Source organism: Micromys minutus (assembly GCF_963924665.1).
Source record: "Micromys minutus genome assembly, chromosome: 16".
NCBI lineage: Eukaryota > Metazoa > Chordata > Mammalia > Rodentia > Muridae > Micromys > Micromys minutus.
The window spans coordinates 6,915,813-6,942,445 of record NC_137985.1 but is presented as its reverse complement, the minus strand read 5'-3'; the positions used below and the strand labels follow the sequence as shown (position 1 = coordinate 6,942,445).

General features: G+C 38.7%; 1 protein-coding gene across 2 annotated transcripts in view; it reads left to right on the top strand.

Moving 5' to 3' along the window:
* Positions 1-26,633, top strand: part of CNTN5 (contactin 5) — a gene marked incomplete at its 5' end in the record, with an annotated part of 653,203 nt that overhangs the window by 303,381 nt on the left and 323,189 nt on the right. For both annotated transcript variants that reach the window (XM_080930109.1, XM_080930108.1), the window contains one exon: positions 899-1,102. In XM_080930109.1, coding sequence (XP_080786235.1) covers positions 899-1,102 — 204 coding nt within the window. The remainder of the gene's footprint in view (positions 1-898; positions 1,103-26,633) is intronic.

Genomic DNA, 26,633 nt, shown 5'->3' with positions numbered 1-26,633 from the left:
CTTCCCTGCCCTCTTCTACCATGGTTTTGACAGTCACTGGTCCCTGGCTCCTCATCACCACCACCATTACTCAAACGCAGTGTCTTTTATAACGACTTAAAGCCAGCTTCCCATAGCTGTGATTTTAGTCCCCTGCTTGCTCTTCTCCTAGTATTAATCTGTCCCATTTCCCTCTCTTAACTCTGGAGCTGGAGAAATTGTTTAAAATATCTCTTGTCATGTTTCAGCCCTACTGCTCACTAGCTCAGTTAAGGTATTTTGGTTTTTTTCCTTTCCCGATTTCTTCCCATTTAGTAATTATTACTCCATTGTCCATATATCCTTTGCTTTTACTCATTACATGGATAGCTTCATGAAAACATTTAGAATATTTTTTTCTTTTTTCTTTGAAATGATGTCTGGCTGAGGTGATCCACAGTCAATATTTGATGAACAAATAAGTAAAAACTGAAGTCCAGCTATTTCCTAACTGGAGAAGTTTGCATAAATCAGTAGGATTAAGTTCACATCTTCTGTGTTTTTATTTGCAGATTATGCTGCCATCTCTCTATATTGTTTTATAGATTTTGGAAAAATTAACCCATTAAGTTGATGTAGAAGAACAAGATATAATCTCTTTAACTTTCAACTTTCCTGTTAGTTCTGACAGTACCGAATATCAAACCCAGCTCAGAATGGAAGGAAAAGGGAATAAAGGCAGAGCATCAAGAAGTCTGTGAGCTCTTCCCACAGCTACAAACCAGAGCTTTGCTCTGAATAGAATATATAAAAATGATTTGAGATCAAGTATGTGTGGTCTTTGATTCAAAGAATGTTTAGCAAAGCCCTTGCTGTTTGAGCTTCGTCTGCCAGTTAAGTGATCTCTATTATTCAACAACTACATTCTGTGTGTTTTCAGAGATCATCTATAGCTGGGTCTTCAATGAGTTCCCATCCTTCGTGGCAGAGGACAGCCGGCGGTTCATTTCCCAAGAGACAGGCAACCTCTATATTTCTAAAGTGCAAACATCAGATGTTGGCAGCTACATTTGTCTGGTGAAAAATGCTGTGACGAATGCTCGTGTGCTCAGTCCTCCAACTCCACTCACACTGAGAAATGATGGTGAGTTACAGACTTAAATGATGAGCATTTCATACGCAAAAATCGAGATGTATCATTGCTGCTCTTCTAAGAACTTGACCTAATACAAATCAACTAAAAGACATCTACTCTATTATAAATGCATCTCTTTAATCTGAGTTTGTGTATGCTGCAGAATGAAAATGTTGACGTGAGTGATGGGAAACTGTACAGTTGGTAAAATGTTTGCTGTGATTCATGACATCAATTCAAATCCTAAGGACCATTGCATAAATCCAGGCACAGATGTCCGGTAATGACAACTCCAGGATGCAGAGACAAGAGCATATCTGGAGAATGCTAGGCAGCCTACCAAACCAGTGAGCCAGGTAAAGTGAAGACTGCCTCAGAATATAGGTAGAGACTGGTTGAAGAAGACACATGCACACACACATGTACAAACACATGCACAGATGCTCTCTCTCTCACATGCATATACATGCACACACATACATACATGTACATACACAGGCATGAGTATAATGGTAATATTGGAAAGGAATGATTCACACCCAACAAATACTGATCATAATGCAACGTAATTAATTATTATAATGAGCACCTGGAAAGAAGAGCCACATGATGTCCACCTTTCTTTCTTTTGTCCTTAGTGTCTGTCTGAAGCATATGTGTATTAACTGTATGAGTTCTATGGACTCAGTTTTCATTGCATTTTTTGCTCATCTGCCTTCAAATTGAGTATTAAGCTTTTACTATTTTCTTGTACAATTCTAATTATTATTACTTTTCCAATAAGAAGAGTTATAACTTTAACTATTCAGTGCAGCCCAGGCAGGTGTAATAATGTATAATTATAGGGATTTCAATCTATCCACAGGATTTTCACATTTAAACACCTCATTTGTATTTATAGATATTTCCAGTTAGGCATTGCATTAAAAAAGTCAAGAACTCTATTGCCATTGAAATATGATATGCAGATTGCTCTGCCATGCAACAAAAATTATCTGTGAAGGCATTATTAAGAAAAGAACAGGAGAATGAGAATTCTGATTGATTCTAAAGTATTAAAAAGTATATTTCACGACTTTTTATAGTTCTTCGGTATGCTTTTTTCTACAAGACAGTCTTGTGTAGCTTAAGCTAGCTGTAAAGTCTTCTTGCTTCCATCTGTCAAGTGTTTAGAGACACCTGTTTTTAAATTTATTTTTTTAAAAATACAATATTTGTAGTGATTTCAATGATAATGCCTCTTACAGGATCACATATTTGAATGCTGGTTTCCCAAAGAGTAGGACTATTTGAGAGGTTTACAAAAATTGGGAGATCTGGTCTTATTGGAGATGTGTCACTAAGGGTGGTCTTTGAAGTTCAAAATCCAATGTCAGGCTAAGACTCCCTCTCCCTCCTGTCCCCTTCTCCCCTTACCCCCTCCCCCCTTCTCTCTCTCAGATCAAAAATTTAGCTCTGAGCTACTGCTCCAACATCATGCATAATTATAATTTCAGAGGATGAAACCTCTGAAAGTATAATCAATCTCCCAAGGAATACTTCCTTTTATAAAAATTACTGTGGTCATGCATAAGTTCACAGCAATAAAGTCTTAACTAAGAAACCTGTGGGGTTATATTGTTTGAGTTACATTCTACTGTAAGCATTTGCTTACATGCATGTAATATATAAATTATAGAATATATAGCAATTTAAAATTCAGGAAGTCAACATATGTGTACACACACACACATACACACACACACATACACACACATGCTGTATTTAATATTAACAACTCTACAAAGTACATTACTACTGAAATATATGCCAAAGTCATAAAAAGCCTAATATCATATGGTTGATAAACCAGAGGTCACATAGATAATGTCACAGATGTAGAGGTAAAAAATAAGAACATAAACTCAAATTTCAGTAAGAAGCTACTTGTTGTTGTCTTTAACCATTGTGGCCAAGTTTTCTATGTTTCTTAATAACTAACTTTGAAAGCTATACATCAGGCATTTAAGAACCATTACTATAGCTATATTGCATAATTGGGTATTATGTTATTATAGGTAATTAAGATGATTTGAGATATATATCCTTAAAATGTTCCCTTTAGAAACAAACTTTACCACTAGGCACTGGGAGCTGGTAGTGAGAATACCCATGGGTACACGACTGAAGACACAGACACTGAGTTCCTGTCTACAGACTCCAGCAGTAGCCAGCACTTTAACAAAGTCGAGCTGTATGACCCCCCTCTTGAGCCATGATTGATGTTTGACAAGCTCAGTTAGGAAAGCAGAGCTTCTGTGTGTTCATAACTGAACTATTGTGTTGTACTCAGAACATAACCTTTAGAGAGCCTCCCCCTCATCTTCTGGCAGTCACATTCTTTCCACCCTCTTGCTTATCAACCCATGATCCTCTAGGTGGTCTACCTGTCCTGAGCAGGTAACCATCACTTGTTATCACCATAAGCAGCAGTGAGTCTATCTACTGCTATTCACTGTGGAGGGATGCTGCTATGATTAGGGCTGGGAGTTGCATTTGTCTGTAGCAATTAGACAGCCACACCAATTTAGACAGTAGCAATTAAACAACCATGTCAGTTTAAATTAAAAACAGTAGTAAGTTTTCCCCTAGGGAAACTTACTAGTCAACCACAAGATTTTGACTGGGTTGACAGCCCCAGGCACGAGTTCATAATCTAGAGCAAATTTCAAACCCACCCAGAGATGACTCTGTTACCCCCACCATTCTCATGCTGCTATTTCCCCAATAGAGACATTTTGTCTGCCCCACTTGTACTGTGGTTCTTAGGGTTGAAAATTAGGTAAGATCGCTGATGCCTTTCACCCCCAATAAGCTGTATGTTCTCGTGGCCCTTGTTAAATTCAGTGCAACACAAACATACACATACCCACAAAGATAGAAATATAAGAAGAAGACTTGCAGGGGGAATTGATAATTAAAAGAGATGGGAGAAAGATGATAGGAAACACGAGCGTGTGAATGATCACACACTGTATACATGCATAAAACTGCCAATGAGCAAATTTAAACTCATAAAAAGTAAGTGTAAAGATGATAAAAAAAAAAACAAGAGTTTCAGTAGGAGGTAAATATCTTTGCAGTGTTTCTTAAATGTCTGCTTTACCAAAGGAACTACTAGTTTACATAACAATGTTCAGGTATTAAAATAGCATTACAGTGTGCACAAAAATAGAACTACTGCTATGGTAAACAAGCACTCAAGAAGAAAAAAGTGAGGTTCAAATTAAGCTCTGAATGATCGACTTGCTTAAAAAAAATGTAAACTGGAAATATTAGAAAAATGTTGAAGAGAACACAAGGAGATACCAAACGAAGAGTAAGAGTGGGGAACGAGGCAGCTAGGAAGAGAAGTGTTCGTTAAGATTCAGTACACAGGCTGGCCTCGAACTCGTGATCCTCCTGCCTCTGCCTCCTTCAGCAAATTCTACCGGTGTGCGCCAAATGCTTAAAAATCTGTACATTTATCTTTAAGATTCAGTACACAGAGTAATGGTGGCTTTTGAATCTGTCACCTCTTTCCCTCCTAGTACCTTCCTGTAAGAAAACTCTGAGAAATCCAAACTAGGGCAGAGTACCACAACCAAGCAGCCATGTTGATATAGCTCTGCCCTATAAAGGAAACATGAAAGCTAAGGGACTAAGAGGTAAATAAAGCACTAAAATAAGACGGAAGGGTCACAGAAAGCTGAAATCCATGTGTTCAAAAGAAGCAGAGACAATGACAGCAGCAGCTACAGCAAAACCAACAATTGTCAGGCAATCAACTGCCTCCTTTGGGCCTATAAGACAGCAGGTACTCACAAATTAATTGAACCTCATATATAAACACATATACATACGCATACACATATGAATTGGAACTAAGGATGAGATTGTAGATACATTTATCAAATAGTTTCATGGAATAATTCTGGGATCCAATTACATTCTCTAAACACAAAGACTTTGAGTAACAAGTAACATGGAACGCAGTTCTTTCACATGAATGGTGGGTTCAGAGGAATGAGTCTTCTTCTGGTGCCTATGTATCCACTTCGTGAGATCCTCACCTCACAAACATCACCTTCACATCCAAACACCTCACAGGCAACAGCTCTACCAGCGAGCAAAAGGAGAACTCTACACCCATGTTCACCCACATTGAAGCTTTTAAAGCATAGTTTGAAATAAAATTCTAAGTTAACACCTGTGATTAAAGCTTGCAGAAGTTATCCAGTGGTTACAATTTAATATCAAGAGGATATAAAAATGAAAACCAATTATTATTAAAAAAATGCTTCAATTAAAAAGCTCTCTTATCATGAATTGATTGTTCTTGACCACTTGAGAAGTATTTTTGCATAGAGGCTATATTCCTAAAAGTTTGCCCTCATGCATGGGGGCAAATGCATAGACTGAAAATAAAAATAGAGTCAGATCACGGAAGAATTCATTGGTGACACCACAGTCAGCTGCAATTCCCACTGGGTCTCCATCCTCTTAGTGTAGAAGAAGCGTTTAAACCTCTCAGTGCAGAGACAGCGTTTATATTCAGTCTTTTTGCAAGCTTGGCAAATGCCACTGTGGGGGTTTGAATATGAAAAATTATATTTAAGCTGCTGTGACCACAGAGTTACCTATAAAAGTCATTTTAAGAACATTGAAAATGTACACTTTTCTGGAGAAAAAAAAAAAGTGTTCTAAATATAATAAAGGATGCAAAGGTACCAGAAGCTTTTCCTTTCTAGTTCAAGTAAAATTTTACTTAATAAACTGTTGGATAGAAAATGCATTGTGTTAGCTTGAGTTTGTTCTAAAGCAAAATTTGAAGTGATATTTGCTTAGAGGTATTATAACTGCATTAGTTCTGGGTAGGTAGTGAGACGGCAGAGTAGTAGAGGATGGAATGGGGAAAATGCTACTGCATTATACAGATAAGTATGTCTATAGAAATCCAGACCTAGCATAATCAGAACCATATAGGATGAGCTCCAGGTGATCAGAGAGCACACTGAGGGCATCCCAGAACGGTAGTCTTGAAGGATGCACCACTGTTTCTATCTTCACTTCCTTAGAGTGACTACGCGCTTGTGCCATGTGAACACTTGCTTTGAAGTTGCAAGCTCAGGAAACTGATCAAAGCTTTCATGTCCTGTTTATGTGGACAGTGAATCTCTTAGGAGCAGATATTGCACTGGGCACTGAGAGGAAAGGGAGTAAAAGAACATAGTAGTTGACCTTGTACAAAAAAAGGACATTATAACCTCACTTCCAACACACATTACACATGAAGCCAAGCCCCTGGCTCAACACCCAGCATCCTGATGAGGCCTGTCTCACCCATGTCTAAATTAAACAGGCAAATATGTCTATTAATATGATTATATTTTCTATATGGTTTAGAGGATAATGAATCAAACATTTTTCCTCTTCATAACCGTCACCTAGACACCCATTCTAACAACATTTCTCTCTGTCCACTTTTCATTCTACCGTCTCTCCCTCAAACACCTCTGTCATTTCCTAGCACAGGATCCTCTCCCCCTGGGTTGCATGTATCTGTCTTCCAAGGTCATAGTGTCTGCTCTCACAACAATTCCCACCACGAATAGGAAGTCTTGCTTTAAACTGTGTTTTCAAACTACATGTTTACTGTATGAGAGACAAACCGTTGAATGTTATAGAGACATTGGTACTGATTAAGAGCATGTACTACTCTTGAAACTGATCCAAACTGAGTTGTCTGCATTCACATTGGGAGCTCCACAATTCACAATTCAATACAAAATCTACATCTCTCCTCTGGCTGCCTTGGGTAAGTTAATTCAAGTACATATACCCATACACAGATACACACACACACACACACACACACACACAGAGAGAGAGAGAGAGAGAGAGAGAGAGAGAGAGAGAGAGAGAGAGAGAACAAATACACAGAACACACACACTGACATTCTTCACTTTTTTCTTTTAAAACCATTGAGGTGTTAATATAGAAAAGATAAACACGTTTGAGTAAGTATTAACTAAAAGGAATGTGTTGTTGTTATCATGATATAAAATATCCACATCCATTTCTTAGGGAAGCAAGTGTCATTGATTTGTGATGATAACTTTGGTTCTCTGAGAAGATATGGAAAGCTATATTTCTTTACCAAGTTTTTTTTGTGTAAGACTAGAACACTCATTTTCTATTCAAACAGAATTCTCCTCTTTAATACCCATGTGCTTCCTAAAGCAACTTCTCACAACCTCCTGCATTGATGAGATCCAGGGCACACAAAGACATGTTGAAAAGAAGAAAAAGAAAATTGGTGGGAAGAAAAATAGAAGAGGGGAGTGGACAAAAAAGTGGGGCAGACAGAGGAGAGGGCAGGTGAGGGGAGAGGGGAAGAGAGGAGAGGAAAGCAGAGGAGACAATGGGACAACAGAAGAGAGGAGAGGACAGAGGAGAGGAGAGGACAAAGGAGAGGGGAGAGCAGAGGAGGGGGAAGAGAGGAGAGGAAAGCAGAGGGGACAATGGGACAACAGAAGAGAGGAGAGGACAGAGGAGAGGAGAGGACAGAGGAGAAGGGAGAACAGAGGAGAAGGGGGGAGGAGAGGAGTGGAGAGGACAGGACAGGACAGGGCAGCATACGGAAACTATGTTTTGGTCCCCATTCATCGCAGGAGTAAGATAGCATAAGGGAATCAAAATGACCACATTAGTGACAAGAGGAGAGGGAGAGTGCATTTGGAATGGGTGGAGAGAAACCAGCTGACATTTGAGGATTCCTCAGTTTCCACCTGAGGAACAAATTAGAAAGCCTGCACTATAGATGCACTGGTTAGTGTTGTGGAGATTTGTGGCTTTGTTTATTTAGTTTTATTGTTAATGAACCACAGACAAAATCATCCGTTGACAATGTATGCATAGACATGTTTACATTTTAGGGTAAACAGTTTCTCAACAAGGAAATTACCTACAGAATTAGCTAATTGCATAATCCAAGAATCACTCCATCAGTTTACATCTGGGTTTAGAAGAGCAGTGGAGCCTGAAACCTACTTGTGTGTGCACGCAGTAGGGCCGGCAGAAGACAATAGGACTTGGGCACTCTTGGTGGTGGTTGCATTGTTCCCATATTTTTCCTATGTGATTAAGGATTATAAGTGGAAACATTACTTTAAAATATCTTATGAGCCTCCCTGTAGCACAAACACCCCTATGAGAGAAGGAAGGTTTGTGAGGATAGAACAGTAGAATTTTGTTTGATAGTGGGTAGTGGGATGTGACAAAGGCACTTTGATTTCTAAGCATTATACATAAGACAAATTCTCCCTCTCCCCTCCCACTCCACCCCTCTTCCCCCATCCTCTTCTCCTCTCCCCTCCCCTTCCCTCCCCTCCCCTCCCCTCCCCTCCCCTCTCCTCTCCCCTCCTCTCCTCTCCTCTCCTCTCCTCTCCTCTACTCCCCTCTCCCCTCCTCTCCTCTCCTCTCCTCTCTACTCCCTCTCCCTCTCCCTCTCCCTCTCCTGTTCCCTGAGTATCTAATGTCCTCTATTAAATGCAACCCATATTTTCCATTCCCTGTTCTTTAATGAGAACCCTTACTTTACAGATAGTTGCAAGGGAACATGACAAATCTTAAGAGAATATTTCTGTCTTGCTACACACATCTTAGCCATGAAGCCAAACAATACTGAAGCTTTACATCATCTCCACAGTAATGTATAATCTTATTTGTCTTTAACTAATATTTTATTTATTTTCCTACTGTGTATCTCAACTCTATCATCCCGATATGAAGTGAATCAGGAAGTCACTGATGATTTTGAATGGGGTGAGTCCTGCATTTGTGCAGATGTTCTAGGCAATTAATCATTCTAGTTAATCAATTTTTCTGAGCAATCTTAAAAGTAATTTAAACTTCTAACCATAGAGATACATATTTTTCATAAAAATCAATATATAACATCTTATTAACTTGCAGTCTGTCTCAGAAACTTTGAAGAATTACTTATTAAGTGCTTACAAGTGAGATAAACTTACAAAATATATATGTAGCATATTCTTTTCCCTAATTTTCTATATGAAAGCCAATCATTATAATTCAAAGAATAATTTAGAAACATTGTGAATCATTTATAATGGTAGAATAATACTGAATATATACATAAGTGTTTTAATAGATGGGATCTCTCTTCTCTTCTTCCCCCCTCTCCTTCTCTCTCTCTCTCTCTCTCTCTCTCTCTCTCTCTGTGTGTGTGTGTGTGTGTGTGTGTCTGTGTGTCTGTGTCTCGTAGAAACTTGCCTAGCTCACTTTAAAACCCAGGATGGCCCTGAACTTATGGTACTCATTGTGCCTCAGCTTCTTGAGTTCTGGAATTCTAAGTGTGAGTGGAAATCCATAGCTTTATATTTTTTCTTAGCTCTGAAAAGGAAATGCATGCTGGGAGATGTGTGACATCCCCACATGGAGAACACACCTGTTAACCTTTCTCACCTGCTTTTCTGTGTTAAGATTTCTTAAGAATCATCTCTGCCCCATCCCTCTTTCCATTTAATGCCCTCCTATCTGGCACTCAGATTTAGCAAGCCACTCAATGTATTCTCAAAATCAAGAAAACATAACTTAGTCAAGTGTCAGTGTGTTCTCTACTTTCATCACCCTTAGCTTTATGGTAGGCCATGTCTAAAGAAAAAAATATGTCTTGACTTGCCCAATAACACATTGTCCTGTATAAGTTTATCTGTGCCTTTCACTCTCTCTTCTAAGTCTGCTTCTAAATCAGCCCATCTGTGTGTGTTGATTAGAATTCTTCTTTGTCATCCTCACAAGTGAACAAGGTTGGGCTGGCTTTGTGAGGTCCATGTTTGCAAACACACCCCCATCTTTTCCTCCAACCACTTCTCCATACATTACCTAGTCACCCATACACTAATCTTCTTACTATCTCTGCCTAAACTCATTCTCCAAGGCACTGCTACATTAATAAAAGCCACACAGGAAAAAACATAGGTACGATTCCAAGAAACTACCTGTGTCTTTGACCAACAACCAAGAAAGTTTATTCTTGAGAATGGCATCACAACTGAACTCAGAAATTGGGTAGTTCTGACTCATCGTAATTAATGTGGATCTTACTTACTTTGTGTTAGGTTTGAGACCTAACCCACTTAAGCTTCAGTGTATCCTCCTGAACAAGGGGTTAATATTTATTATCTGCTGCAGAAAGAACTGGGAGCATTAAATGCATTACTACAAGCTAAGTACCTATGGCAGGCACGTGACAGGCTGCAGAGAATGTTTGTAGTTTCACAGGAACCCCCTCAGCCATTTGTTAGTAGGGACATGGACACAGTAGTGATATGCCATCCTAATGGGGCTTTTGTGTTCTAGGAATTGTGCTGTTTATACAGCTTGTTGTGCAAATTCAGACTCATCTGTGGAAACCCAATATGTCCACCTTTGGGAGTGGAGTGGGCAGACAGTAGCACTCGTGGGCAGGGACTTGGGGGTGAAGGGTAATCACTTCACTTGCTTCAGTTCTAAAGTGCTCCCCAGCTCTCAGACGTTGTCCCCACTTTGTGATGATCTGTGAACCTCTAGCCCTTGCCCGCAGATATTTTAATGATTTGCCTACTATCACATATCCACACAGGAATAAAATCTATTCTGTAACAAGCAGTCTGGTTTTTATTATAAAAGCATTTCCTTACTTCTGTCCACATTAAGCTTCATCTGTCTTGGGCTTAATATTATCTACAAAAATGCAGGTGTGTAAAGTAAAGGCCCATGGATTCCATCCAGAGAGTCAAACACCCCCTAAATGCTGTGAAAGTTTGTTAAATCTTCCTGTGAGCAAGCTTTGCAAAGTAATCAGTGACAAACATCTTAACCTGTAAGATGACTCTCCTTTGCTGCCATATAGCTTCCTCTGCCCAAGCAATTTCAATAATTATGACAAAGAGTCCTGCTAAAAGTCATACTTTACCATTTTATTAAAATTGAAATAGCATTATTAGAAGACCCGCTACATGAATCTAGGTTTACTAACTTACATCTCACTGCATGTTACTGAGGTCAGGAACTAGTGTAAATCATGTAGGTGGCTATAAAAACTGTAGCAGAAGGCAGCATTGCCATGCATCAAGATGAAGAGGCACTTGGTTCTGTAAGAACCTAACTCCCCAGTTGAAAGGAATACCAGGGTTGTGAGGTGGGTGTGGGGGAGAGAGGGAATGCCCTCATAGAAGCGGGGAAGGAGGAATGGGATAGGGAGGTTCCAGAGGGAACACCAAGAAGGGGGATAACATAAATACATAGGGCTGGTCAAGCCACAACCTGGGTTCAGAGTCACTGGCAAATCAGACACACTGCCATCAGGACTCAAGATCTGCCTGTAGAAAACTGAGAACTCAGAACCGTTTTCCCTACTGAGCCTACAGATGAGCTCTCACTACCTCTCTCCACTGATTATCTGGGGAGAAACCTCCAGGAACTCTCAGGGTGCAGGTATCACGCTACTCCTTGGGACTGTGCCCTTCAGGCCTCTGTCTGCACCAACAGCTAGAGCCAGCCCATCACCATTGGAAATCACAGCCTGCCCATAGAGGGCTGAACACCCAGGGCCAATCTCCCTTTGGAGCCTATGGTCCACAAACACACAGGAAAGACAAGCCTCATTCGGAGATAAGATCTACAAACATCAAAGATAAAAAGATGGCAAGAGGCAAGCACAAGAATCTAAGCAACTGGCAACACTGTAACCCAGCTCTCCCACCACAAGTAGTATATATCCTAACCCACCAAAGAAATAAGATTTGAACTTAAAATTGTGCCTCATGAAGATGATAGAAGGCCTCAAGAAGCACATGAATAATTCCCTTAAAGAAATACAGGAGAACAAAAAACAAAAAACAAAAAACAAAACAAAAAAAAAAAAACCAACCCCCCCAAAAAATCAAAACGAAAACAAAAAATAAAACAAAAAAAACAAGTACAAGCCTTTAGAGAAACACAGGAAAAACAAGCAAACAGATGAAGGAATTGAAGAAAACCATCCAGGATCTAAAAACCGAAATGGAAACAATTAAAACACACACACACACACACACACACACACACAGAGAGAGAGAGAGAGAGAGAGAGAGAGAGAGAGAGAGAGAGAGAGAGAGAGAGACAACCCCAGAGATAGAAAACCTAGGAAAGAGGTCAGGAGTAATAGACACAAGCATCACCAACAGAACACAAGAGATGGAAGAGAGAATCTCAGGGACAGAAGATAACAGAAAGCATTGACACAACAGTCAGAGAAAATGTAAAAATTAAAAAGCTCCTAACCCAAAACATTAGGAAATCTAGGACACAACGAGAAGACCAACCTAAGGACATTAGGTGTAGAGAAGTGAAGACTCCCAACTAAAAGAGCCAGTAAATATCTTCAACAAAATTATAGAAGAAAACTTCCCGAACTTAAAGAAAGAGAAAACCATGAACACATGAGAGGCCTTGATAACTCCAAAAACCTGAATATAATTACCTGAAATATAAATACAGAGAATAGCAAATAAAAACAGAAATATAAATATATAAACGTAGTCAACAAGAAAAACAAATTAAAAATCAATAAATAAATAAAAATGGAAAATATGAAGCCCCATATGAAATATACTCAGAATTGCTAAAATTATTTTTAAACATCAACATCTTTTAATAATCTAGAATCTTATAAAGTATTCACATCAGTCATTTAAAAGCATTTTTCTGTAGAGATCTAGGGGTTTTATTTGTTTTTTTCTCAGGCAGTATCAGAATCTAGTTTTGAATCAAAAGTACTAGGGTTGGTTTCACTTGAAAGTTTTCTCTTTTCTCAAGTGGACAAACACTCCAGGTCAGGGTATGGGAAGCACCAAACTCTTTCAGGAGAACCTTCAGCTGGCAGAAGATACAATTAACAGTAGTGTCTCTAAACACTGAAGCTTGTGTGTTTCAGGAAGTTCACCAAAACAAAAGGTAGTAATCAGTAGATGCTTCAGCACTTACCAAAATGGGACAGTGATCTGTGGTACTCTCTGGGGAGATGACTGGAAAAGGACTAAAAGTAGAAGATATTTTAAGATTTGAATACAGTGATGACCTCTATCCATAAGTCAACAAGGAGTGATGAAGTTAGGACTGGAGAGAGAGCTGAGCACTTAAGAGACTTACCAGGGTAAAGAGGATCATGGGTAACTTCTTAGCACTCATGCTGGGTAGTTGACAACCTTCTACAACTTAATTCCAGGGGAATGTGATACCTCACTTCAGGCCTCTGCAGGCACCAGCAGCCATGGACTCAGACACATGCACACACATACAAATAGAATAAATGTGGAACAATGAAATGATCAGTTAGTCAATTAATACTTTATACCTTTATATTTTTATGTTATGTGGTTCTTTGCAATTTAAACCCTGTTATTTATCCCAAATAATGTTTCTGAATTTAAGAAAAAAAAATCACAATGGGGAGGCTCTTGCTGAAAACTTAGATGCCTAGATCTTTTCCTGAGACAGACTGGAGTGGAGAGAACGGGTATTTGTAAGTACACCACAGAGAAGCGTTTTGTTCAGTAGGGTGAGGGGACATTTTATTTTATCTCAGTAGGTAACTGTGATGTCAGAATCACTGCCACATGATGAGGATATTGGGACTGTATGCTCCTTACCTATGCACATGAAATGAGGACATGATCACTTCTAGGTATGGTTTAGGAGATGGTTTTATTACAGATACAAGAAATCGTATAGCAGGAGGCATCTGGAAGAGTCCAAAGAAAGGAGAGAAAATAACACTCTAAATATAGCTCACAGAATGAACCAGCCGTGAGTGGAGAGAGAAAGGTGGGAGGGGGCAGAGATAAAGAGAGGAAAGAGGGACAGAAGGGGGTACCAGTAGAAATGCAAAAACCAAATGAGTGTATGGCAGACCAGCAGAGCACATGACCAAAGTGGCAGGTTTGTATAGGGACCAGGAGCAGGGGAAGAAAAGAGTCCCAGGCTGGAGAGGTGGGCATGAGCCTAGCAAAGAGGAGCCACAGGTATGACGAGACCTACGAGGTCAGGCTGCCATATGCTAACAGGCACCACAGTGGTCTCTTGGAGATCAGACAGTTTGAATCATTTTTAAATTCTTTTAACTGAGGAATTTGCTGCATTGTTAAATGCATCTTGAAGCATACAGGACATTTCTCCTGTGGAGGGCTGTCCTTGGAGATGGGCATAGGGCAACTCTTCCTGTCCTGTTGTTTGAATAATCATTTGTTCTATGAACAAATTGCTGGATTTTCGCCTTTGTATGTTAACTTTTTCTTGGCCTGTTCTGCTAAACATGTGCAGAACTCTTCTTTGAACACCTAGCGAGGTGTTTAAAATTATCTTAAGACACTATATGAATCACTTAAAATCATTGCCTCCAATTTTCTTCCTCAGAATTAACTCTCATTGTGTCCCAGTTAATTTTCCTAAAATCAAATAATTTAAATGCTTTGTTTTTAAGGTTTTCTCCAACCTGAAAGAACAATAGAATTTATTTTCTGTTATGAATTGTTATATATATTTTTACCATAGAATGAAAAGACTAATTTTCTAGAAAATATATTGCAACTCATATATTAAAATGAGAATTGTATTCTTCAAATATACAATCTGGGCAGTTACATATGTAAGTTAATATATTCTGCTGTTATTCAGTTTATTATAAAACTCCATGATTTATCTTCTTGTTTCATAATACTTAACATTAAGTAGTGGAGACAAAACTGGAGGAAAATGGAAGGCTGGAAGCTAAGTCCTTCTGACTGACTTTTTATGTGTGAAAGAGATATGTGTTGTTGAATATGAAAGAACTGAATGCATGTCATTCTCATGTGCGCTGTTTGTAGGAGAGGTAGATGTGTGCCATTCTCAAACCTGTGTCTGTGGAGGTCAGAGGTCAACTTCAGAGACTGTTCTTCAATAGGTTTCTACTCAGATCTTTGAGTTGAGATCTCTCAACTTGAATCCCTAAAGACACCATTCAGCTAGGCCAGCTGCACAACAGCCGCAGTCATCCTCCTGACTCTGCTTTCCGAACACTGGGATCAGGTGTCTCTCCACATAGTCATTTTATGTAGGTTCTGGGGATGAAACGCAGGTCAGCATGGTTTTAAGATAAGCACTTTATATACAGAACATTTTCCCCAAGACAATAAAGTAGCATTGTGAATGTACACACACCTACAGGCAGAGACTCAAACACAATCATATACACAGACACACAAGCATACTCACATACAAACAACCATACATATACATATATGCACACACAAACATACATTACCACACATACACATACATAATCCATACTTGCATGTATATGCCTATACACAGAAATACACACATAGATAAGACACAAACATTCATTCATAAATACACAAGTGCTCACACTCAAGAAAACATACACAAGTGTCAAACACAGATACACACATACACACAAACATACAAGCACATAATTGTTATAGAGGCAGCAATTATAGTGAGCAGAGGGTCCTCTCACCTCATCTTGTGCCACTACAGTGTCCTTTTACTCTTTGCATTTACTCACTAGCTGTCAGGAAGCACCAGATCTATACCTACATGTCACAATCTGTGACAAATCTGCAAAAGACTTAAGTCCTAAGTCTTCTGCTTTATCAATTTCATCCTTGCCCCTTCCCAAGAGCAGTATCACAGCTAGGTGTCAGATTTATTTCTGTTAGTCCCTGGTTCCTTTTTTCTTTATGTTTTGCTGGTTTATATGTATGTGGGTGTGTGCTGGTATTGGTATAAGACAGATTCAGGTATCTACAGAAAAACATGCAGAGGGTTTTCTCTACCACTCCCCACCTCATATAAATTTTGAGAAATGATCTACCAATGAATTTCTTTGATGGACCAGTCAAATAGTAAGGTCCCAAGATTCTCATGAGTCCCCCACCCCTGCACAGTACTGGCTTTATAAATAGAAGGTACTGAGCTCAGAGCCTCATATTTTGACAGTAAGCATTTTACCCACTGAAACATTTCTCCCAGACACCTGATATGAGGTATACGGGGTGGGCTTGCTGAAGATTCTGGCTAGGACACTCAGTATGTGCTTCTTCTTAACTGCCTTGGAACACGTGTTACAAGTCTATTCTAAATTTAGCAAGAAAACGTGGATCTATAAAACCTGTAAAATAACACAAAGTATGAGAAGTAACCCACATAAGGAAAATCAGGGTTATACTGTTCTTTGATAATGGCATGATTCATCTTTAGAGAATGGGAGGTTGCCTGCTCCTTAGTGTGTTAATTATCTGTCAGGATATCTATCAGGAGAATACAGAGTCTAATTTCCTTTATAATTAGTAAGGTCTACTTAATATCATGACATGTTTCATCTTCACATATAGGCTTTCTTATAAAATGTAGTGCTTAAAAATTAACTATGACAGGAAAGAAAATGAAGAATATACAGATTCTTAATGAGTATTTTCATTGCTTGCTGGCTTAATAAATAATAAGTGTTGACATGAAGAGATATTTGGCAGTCCCCAAAATGATGATCCAAACCTGTAGTGTGAAGTGTGCAGATGGATGACTGGTGTGCGTTTCATGAAGAGCTGCCTTTCTACTCAGTGGCCACTGCCTCAGGCCCTTCTCCATTTGTTTGTTTAAATGAAGGCATCATCCCAAAAAGTTTTCAGAAAATCCGAAATTCAGAGTTAAAGAAAGGAAAATAGCAAGGAAAAAAATAGTGGAGATAATTAGAGATCGTAAATTCTGAAATGTGTCCTCGGGCTATCTTAGGGGAATTTGAGAGCACTGATGTCTACAGACCTTTCCCTGCCTATGACATAATGTAACACTCAGGCTGAAAGTCCCCTGAGTAAATAGTCAATACAGTGAATGAGCATTTTGTTTTTACAGGAGAGAGTCCTTCAAGAGAATGAGAGATCAATAATTTTCACTTGAGTGTGCTGGTGATTAGTTTGTCTCATGTCTTACAGAGACACTCTCTGAGAGGAAAGCAACTAGGTTGATATAGGAAGAAATGTAGAAGTGCAAAGATGACCGGAGGGGATGCACCAGTGGGGCACGATTCAAAGATGTATGCTATAAAGATTGAGAGAAAGCTTCACTGGGCTTTTATCCCACATCCGGGTCTTTGGAGCCATGTTTTCCGTTCTCTAAACGTTCATGGGAGAAAATAAAGAGACAAAAAGAGAAACAGGAATTTTAGAAAAGCTCATCCAGAGACTGCCTCACCTGGGGATCTACCCCATATGTGCCCAATAAAACCCAAGCACTATTGCTGATGCCAAGTAGTACTTACTGGCAAGAACCTAATATGGATGCCTCTTCAGAGGCTCTGCCAGAACCATACTGATACAGAGGAGGATGCTTGCAGCTACCCATTAGACTGAACACAAGGACCCCAAAGAAGAAGATAAAGGACTGAAGGAGCTGAAAGGATCTACAACCCCATGGGTAGAACAAAATTATCAATGATCCAAACCCACCACAGCTCCCAGGGAGTAAATCACCATCCAATGAGTTTGCATGGAAAGACCTGAGATACATATGTAGCAGAGGATAGCATTTTCTGGCATCAATGGGAGGAGAAGCCTTTGGTCCAGCAATGGTTCGTTTTTCCTGTGTAGGGAACACCAAGGGGCTGAGGTGAGGGAGGGTGGTTGAGAAAAGGAGCACCTTCATGGAGGTAATGTGAGGGGGAGGGGGATGGGATTGTGGGAAAGGGATAACATCTGAAATGTAAATGCAGAGAATTTCCAAGAAAAATTTTTGGGGGAAATATTTTGGTATTTTGATTCTTGCAACTCTATATATATGATTGAAATTGATGTATAAAGAACCTATTATTTGTCATCTTTTATTTCATGAGGCAACTTTAACAATGGCATACCACGAAACTCTGAACCAGCTTGTAGTCTGAGAGAAAGCAATGGTCTGGATGAAGGAACCTATGTTGCAATGTGTAAACAGTTACAATAACCAGGTAGTATGTGCTGTGTCTACAGAGAGGCAAGGTCTGAGCGGGTCTGGGCTCCTGGACAAATTTGCACGAGTAGCCTGGGGTGTAAAGGGAGAGAGGAAGGAAGACAAGAAATCTGTTGATTGTCCTGAACTGAGCTGCACTCAATAAACAAGTAAAAGCACATGCAAGGCCTCATGGAAGATAGTTGAGAGGGAAAAATGGAACAAGGAAAACAAAACAAAACAAAACAAAACAAAACAAAAAAAAAACCAAAAAAAAAAACAACCTCTTCCTGAGCCACATTAGCCTGAGGCTGGTTTCATCAGTGTCTGGAAGACACTAGAATCTGACTTGAGCACTTAATAATCACCTACTTCTTCCAAAAATTTTTCTAGTTCCTTGAGTGGACTTCCTCAGAGATAAGATGAGAATATGCAGAGACCTTCAATGGGGTTGAGGAACAGAGCTGGGATCCAAAGGATTTAGCACAGAACAGAGCGCCCATGAGATGCCAGTGCTACTTTTATTATTAATTCACTCTCTACTATGCCACAATGACTGGTACATGACCTCAAATATCACAGCATTCTTGTGAGTGTATTGCAGATTTCAACTGACTTCTGTAATCTCAGAAATCTTAGAGAAAGCTAACGTACAAATAAGGAAAATGTGGCTCATAACATTTAAAAATCATTTATAAATTCAAATACCAACAATTTTTAAATGGAAGAAATAAGGCTTTCTAGATTATATTTGAATTTGTCATCAAATTGCTTACATTGTTAAACCTTGATTTTACTAAGCCAACTTAAGCCTATAAAGCTAACAGATTTGCAAAGCTGGGGTAGGGCAGTGTAGAACTTAAGTAAGCAACAGAAGAGCCCAAAGCTTTTTAGATTTGTGAAGTCAGTATTCTAAGCTAAAGTATATTGTCAGCAAATACATATAATGCCTACACCCGGAACATGAGGCTCTTCTGAAGCCATCGTGGTACCTACAGAATCAGGACTGTACACAAAGAGGAAACGTGCTTTTAGCCCCTTCTCTATTACTCCCTGTCTCATTACCTCCATTTTGTAACACACTTCCTACCCCCAATCTGTCTCACTAGACAGACTGCAGCATGACTAAGAAAAATCTGGTGTCCAGAAGAGCAGGCAGGAGAGATTACCTTCCGGCTACTCTAATCACTGGGATTCCTTGTAGAGGTTATTCTGTGCAGCTGTGGGTATTGTATGGGAATGGGGACAGGATAGGAAAAAGGTTGAATGTGACATTGAATTGTGACTTAAGAATGACTTTCTGATCATCTAGGGTTTGAAGAACATGACTGTATACAAGACTGGGGAAGATTAAATAATGCATTCTGCTTTGCAAACAATAAATCTTCTTGTAGAGCAGCATAGGCACATGTGGAAAAGTGGTTTCATGTCTAACACAACTGGCCGTTTGGGCCCTGTGTCTTGTTAAATAGTTCAGCATTGCTGAGTAAGTTACCTAAACTTTACAACAACCATTCCTCTTATTTCAAGTAGGGAAAATCCTGTGTTTAGTGTTGTTTCACAAGATTGAAATAGCAAACTCTTCAAATACACTGAACAAAGCCTTGGGTTTCTAGCAAGGTTCAGTTTTCTGGCATTAGATTGTCTTTTGTGCAAATGAAATTCTAAGAGAAGGCTGTGAATCATAGAATCTGCTCTGGAAACAATGCCCCTTTGTACACTATCATGCTGAAGTATACTCCCTGAAATCAGTAGAGTTTGTAAAACAAAACTCATGGAGAGATGTTTCTCGAACAAATCAGAGCATAGTATGCAAAAGATTATACATACGAGTATTAACAACAGGAAAGCTGACATTCTCAACAGTCTTCCTTGAGAAAACAATTCGTGCAGAAGGGAGTAAAAATAAACTTAAAACAATAGTTGAAAGCATGTTATTTGGTACATCCCATTCTAATGTTGTATGTCAAGCAGCTGCACAACAAGTCTGGTGGAAGCAACTCCTCGGAAATCGTAGCATGGCAGGTTGCTGTGAGGTTTTGAGGATAGCTCTGCATAGAAACATATTCTGGAAGGAATGGTTTACTTAAAGATTAAAAACTCAGAGATAGAAAGAAACAAAATGATTGAAAATGGTGGTCTATATACTAACCCAGGATACATGCTAAAGAGTCTTATTTTAGAAGCCACCGACAGAGTTTGGGGCATGCCATGACTCTGGGTCTGTGGAGGAAGGCAGCTGAATCCATGTGGTTCCTGGAGTCACCACCACAGATGTTTCTATGTCTTCTGCTGCTGTGCAGTGCAGCTGTAAATCTTTAGCTTTTCTTTCCCCAGATGTCTTGCCCAGAACTCCTGCCTTGCTGATCCTGACTCGGCACATACCACTTCCTTATGTTTTAGGCCGGCCCGGACTCACCTAGCACTCTTGCCTTCTGAGTCTACAAACATTGCTTCCTAATAATGTAGGGTGGCCTGGACTCACCTACATTTCTCTTTCTCTCATTGTGCTGATCATTCTTCATCAAATGACAGTGATATGGCAGATACGGCAGCGTATGATTAACTTTTATGTTGTAGTCAGTAAGTTCCTCATAGGCATAGGGCATTTTCCCATGTCCCAATATTCAAAACATATCCCAGGAGACATAAATGTGCTATAAAAAAAATCATCGTCTTGAACGCATTCATAGTAGAAAAGAACAGAGTCTATGTTGGGGTGTTCCTGCTGAATATTTAAAGGTTCTCAAAGCATATTTAATAAACATTGATATGTTATTTGGAGTTTCAATTTTCGTGATTAAACTTGTTTTTGTATTATAAAAGCTGTTCTCCCATTATTTCTAGTCAGAATTAGGTTTCAAAAAATGGCCTTTGTAAGCCAAAGAAGGCTCATCATCAATATCTTGACTATCATAGTGAAGGTATACTTATGCACGTCCTGGTGCAACCTCACATAAGTGAAATGTCTGTGCAACTACCAAATTTTCTTTGATTAATATTGAAAATATTCCAATAGAAAAATGAAGGTATGAAGTTACGCAGATTTCACCATGCTTTAACATAGAGAACCCCCTAAAAGTGTTTTAAGTGACTAATTTGTAAAATAGTTAGGTTTTATTACATTAATATATTTAAGGGCACATCTATACATTTATATGCACAGAAACATGAAAGTGGAGACTGTGCTCAGCTCCTTCCGAGGAAAACGGCTTGATTAACTTGTTATTCAGAGCTAATGGTGTCAGTTCTCTGTTTATCCAGCCCACACCCGACACTGTGTTTTTACTGTGTATTTCTAATATAGACCTGTGAAGGAAGGGAAGACTTGTGAACCACATTCTCTCCTTCTGCTTGTCCATGGTTTCTGGAGAATCATCAGTAGATACCAGGGTTGCATGGTACATGACTTTACTTGCCGATCCACCTCAATAGGCTTCTGGTGACATTTAGAAATTTGATTTATTTTGGTATTAATTTACAGGAATCGGCAGTGTAAATGCTCAGGAGAAGTACAACGTTTCATTATTTATTTTTTTATAAATAACTATGAGTTACTGATATATATGGAGTAAGTTTCAGATGATGGAGAGAGGTTTATATTTTTCCGAATCAGAAAGAACAATAGAAAATAATTCTTAAAATTCAGTAACCAGAGGAAAATAACTACAATGTGGAACTCAATTCATTTTGATATTTTAAAGGAAAAATTAATCAGTGTTTGTTTTCTGATATTCAGAACACATATAATAGTGATACAGATACTTTCTATCAATAATAAAAAACTAATTAAAAAAAACTGTAGTGTGTTCTTCAACATAATTGGTACCTTTAATGGTGCATATATTTGTTGATCAATGAAGCCAATATTTTCTTTTCTCCTTAAATCTTTTCCTCCTTATATAAACATAGCCATGAAGCACCAGGAACAAGTATAAGCAGATACACATACATCTGAAAAGAAAAAACACCAGACTGGCTTTCTGCCCAAGCTTTAGCAATGCCATCTATACGTAATTCATTAGGAAACGTAAAAGAAGGCGTTCCAAAGACTTTTCTGAATGTTTAAAACTTCCGCATATTTTGGCTTCTAAATTTTTTAGAAAACATTAAACAACTAAATACCTATGTCTATATAATAATATATATATTTCTAAACATAGTGCAAAATTTGTAAATTGAGGGGGACATTATCATCACAACATGTGTGAGACCCATGATCACCCCGCTTTCTCAGCCACATCACTGCTGTGGGTGGGAATGTGTTCTACTATTTAATGTGCTGTGACATGGATCGTGTGATGAGATGAGGCCAAGTGGACAGTGTCACACACAGCACATCTGTGCAGAGGGGCTTCCTTTTCTTCCCTCTTGTTTCTGTGGTTGTTATTGTTATTTCCTGTTGAACTGTGTTTACATGCATCACACAAAGACTGTATTTCTCATCAGTCTACTTGAGTTAATAACAAAAGTCACTAAAACTGAAACCTGTTCTGAATCTCAAGTATTAGAATAATGTAAAGTAGGGGGGAACTCTGCTGTTTCATATATTTCTTATAGATTACACAGATATTTTCTTAAATAGTTTCAACTTATTTTAATGTAAAAACTATTATGTAGTTCACAGGGCATTTGCTCTGATGCTTGTCCTTTTTATGCTTTAATTACCACCTTTATGTATTTAATTTACTAAGATGAGATCACTGATAATAGTAAATAGGTGTGTTAATGCCATGACTGTCCTAGTTTATTCTGTTGCTGTGATAATGAACAACTCAGGTGAGAAGCTTGTTTTGGTTTACAATTCTATATGATAGGCAGGGTATCACTGGGGGGCAGTCAGAAAAGCAGGATGTTATTGTGTCAAATCAGAGAAGCAGGGTATCACTGTGTGAAGTCAGAAAAGCAGGGTATCACTGGGGGAAGTCAGAGAAGCAGGGTATCACTGTGTGAAGTCAGAGAAGCAGGGTATCACTGTGTGAAGTCAGAGAACCAGAGTATCACTGTATGAAGTCAGAGAAGCGGGGTATCACTGGGGGAATTCAGAGAAACAGGGTATCACTGGGGGAAGTCAGAGAAGCAGCGTATCACTGTATGAAGTCAGAGAAGCAGGGTATCACTGTGGGAATACAGAGAAGCAGGATATCACTTGGGGAAGTCACAGAAGCAGGGTATCACTGGGGGAAGTCACAGAAGGGTCTTGAGACAGCTGCTCACATCCCAAGCACTTATCATCACATCTACAGTCATGAGCATGTGAAATTAGTGCATGCAGGCTCACTTGTTTGTCTGTGCTCAATTTAATTTCTCTACTATTGTGCAATTCAGAACCCTTGTTATGGAATGGTACCAATTACTGTGACTTTCTGCATAAATTAACTGTGCGTATTATGATGATTTCCATAGGCCAACCAAATATATGTTATCAGTTAGTGAGAGTCTCTTCCCAGGTGATTCTGGCTATGTCAAATTACAACTAAGGCTAACCATGACAACTTTTTACCACTAAATGAAACCCACAACTATTTGTTATTGAAACAATACTTCTAAAAGTGCTCACATAAATTTATAAAGCATCGTTACTAGCATCACTGTAGAAAAATGAGAAAGTATATTACTAAATATTATTCATCCCTTAATATCAACTTATTTTTGAAATTTTTCTCATAGATTTTGTGTAGTATTTGTAATAAAATTAAATACCTACTACAAGCCACAGAGATAGTGTAACTAATATGACTTTATTAAAATTATGTTTTCTACATCATCACCATTAAAATTTCATCACCCATATCTTCTAATTCCAAAATAACTGTGTCAACCTAAAGGACATATTTTTTCTATTTCTCTATTCTGCATCTCTTCCCCCTTTCATCTCCCATTGTAGTCTACCTAAGCTTGTCTAGCTTCCTACTTCCTCATCAGTAATAGTGTTTGTATTGCTTGAGCTTTCTATTGCATTAGAACTTAAATTCTCTACTAAACTGTAAAATGATGTAAAACACATAGACCTATTATCTTGCTTTAATGGGTTCTTATCACCACCAGCTTGTACTTTGTCTAGGATAATGTCTTAAAGATGGTCACTGCAGTCTTACCAAGAAGATACAGACCCTGGGATTGGATACTCTCAGTTGGCTTGCATGTTGCTCATTTCTTGATGGTGCAATGAAAACCCAAAACTGAAGTCACTAAAGCTTTCCTATTTACCTTGTTTTGTGGAAAGAACACGGGACTAGACCTTGAATAGAAATGTTGGACATGCTGCCATCAATCACGTATGTCTCTCTCTGCGTACACATTTAATTATTTCCATCTAGATTGTGTTCATTTACTTGAATGGCAGAACGCTTTGTTCCATGGAGTGAAGGTTCAATGGACATCTGGTACTAAAAAAGACCTAAAATTTAGACTCTATTTTCTTTCTATTTAAAAAAATTTAACCTCAGCTACACTTTCGACAATTAGTCGGTATGATGATTAAGACAACAGGCTAACCAGATTGACCACACTTGAGTCAGGTATCCATAGTAAGTTATACCGCTAACCAGAAGGCAGAAACTGTATAGAAATATGATGCCTGAAATACAACTCTTTCTATCAGAAGGATAGTGCTATTGGTTCCCAGAAGAAATCCTGAGAAAATACCTGTTATTGTTGAAAAACAAAAACATACTGAATACTGTCACAAATATGCTATAAACAAAACTTCAAATTTAGAGGAAAAAGATGCCAAGTCTCCACATCTTAGTCAAAGTTTACTAGACACAACTCCAGTATTCTAGAAATGAGTATCACTGTGAGAGTCAGAAGTGTCTACTGAAATATATAGCCTGGTATTTATAGAATATTCAACTAGAAACAAATCCCCAGCAAATCACAAGAAGCTCAGCTCTGGTAGGAACACAACTCTGTATAGCCCACATACCAAGGTAAGTCACTGGTATTTGCAGTACATATGGGACTCGTCCATGAATGTTAGTCTTCTACACTCTAGTAATATGGATTTTCAGCAAAGTACTCAGAGAAATCTCCTACCACCTCCTAAAGTTCTTTACTAGTTAAAATTGGACCCTGTATTCTAAAATTTTAATAATTTGTGCAAGGTTTTTTATGCCATCAGTGTTCTGTCCAGTAATATGGTCTGAATTGCAATCAAGTTAGGGAAATGTGCCCTGGCTCTCCATAAGCAATCACAATAAAGAAGGAAATCAACAACCATGAAGACTCTGAAGCACAGTAATGGACTCTCAGCTGGAGGGCATTCATTTAGTAGGAACTGGGGCAATTTGAGGTTGTGTTAATGGCATGTAATTCTAAAGTAGGGCTGTGAAGCGAGTCAGGAGAGACAGGTGTGTGGACAAAGTCGAGGAGGCATAAAACAAAGCTCTTAGGCAATAGTTAGCCAAAACAATGGCCGATCAAAAACTCAAAAAGGTACCTTCCTGAAGAAAGCAGTCCACACTTGCATCTTCGATGTGCTCTCTTAAGCCTTTCTCTCTTCTTTCTGCATCAAATCCTGATCAACATAAAAGTTTAGTATTTAAGCTACACATGAACTGAGACTTTAAAACCATGACTACACTACACAGTGGAGGCTATGTAAATTTTACCCTGTGAAATGTGAAGTTGAACTTAATTGCTGAATTTGATCAGCTGTCAAGGACCACAGTACAAATGATGTGCTTTCTTGTGCAGCACTGAGACCGCTCAGAGCAGACAGGAAGAGAAGCGGCACCTGCTTGTGCCCTTCAGCTCAGAACAGATATTTTCACTTAAGCCCCCTTTCCTCCCTTTTCATTTTGTCTTAATATATAATTTTTACCTTAGCTGTTTTAGTAAAATGAATATGATGTTAATATAAAATTGTGCCCAAAACTGAATATTTATTTATGCTAAGAAACAAAAAAATAATAAATTACTGAAGATTCAGATACCTTTCTTTATAGAATTCTTTATAGAATTTTCCAGAAGTAGCTATGTAGAAATATTTTGAGTTGAGATTGATTTCTACAACTTTTCTACAATATTTTATGACATTTACAAACTCTCATAACTCAAAGGGACTTACACAAATAAAGGCTTTAGATTGAATCTACGTCAGGATAAATGAAATACAAAGAAAGAATCAAATTAATAGGAAGGAAAAAATCAGAAGGACCTATTTTAAGATACAAACTTTGAAGATGATACTATTTGAGCAAAGATAGAAATGAGGGTGCCTAGGAGTCCTGATACCACACCACATTTACAAACAAGACATTGGGCATAACTTTACATCACTGGATACAACTCAGCTGACGTCACACCAGATCCCACTGGAATGGGTGGAAAAGAAAAGGAAGAGAAGGACATAAAAGAAAGAAATTTTGGAAATGAGGGAAGGACAGACATTCAGAACAGAAGTACAGGAGAGTCCTAGAGAGAGAGACAGGTGCGGGGAATGGGAGCATAAGAAAATGCGTTAAGTGACAGCGCTGTGTGAGCGCC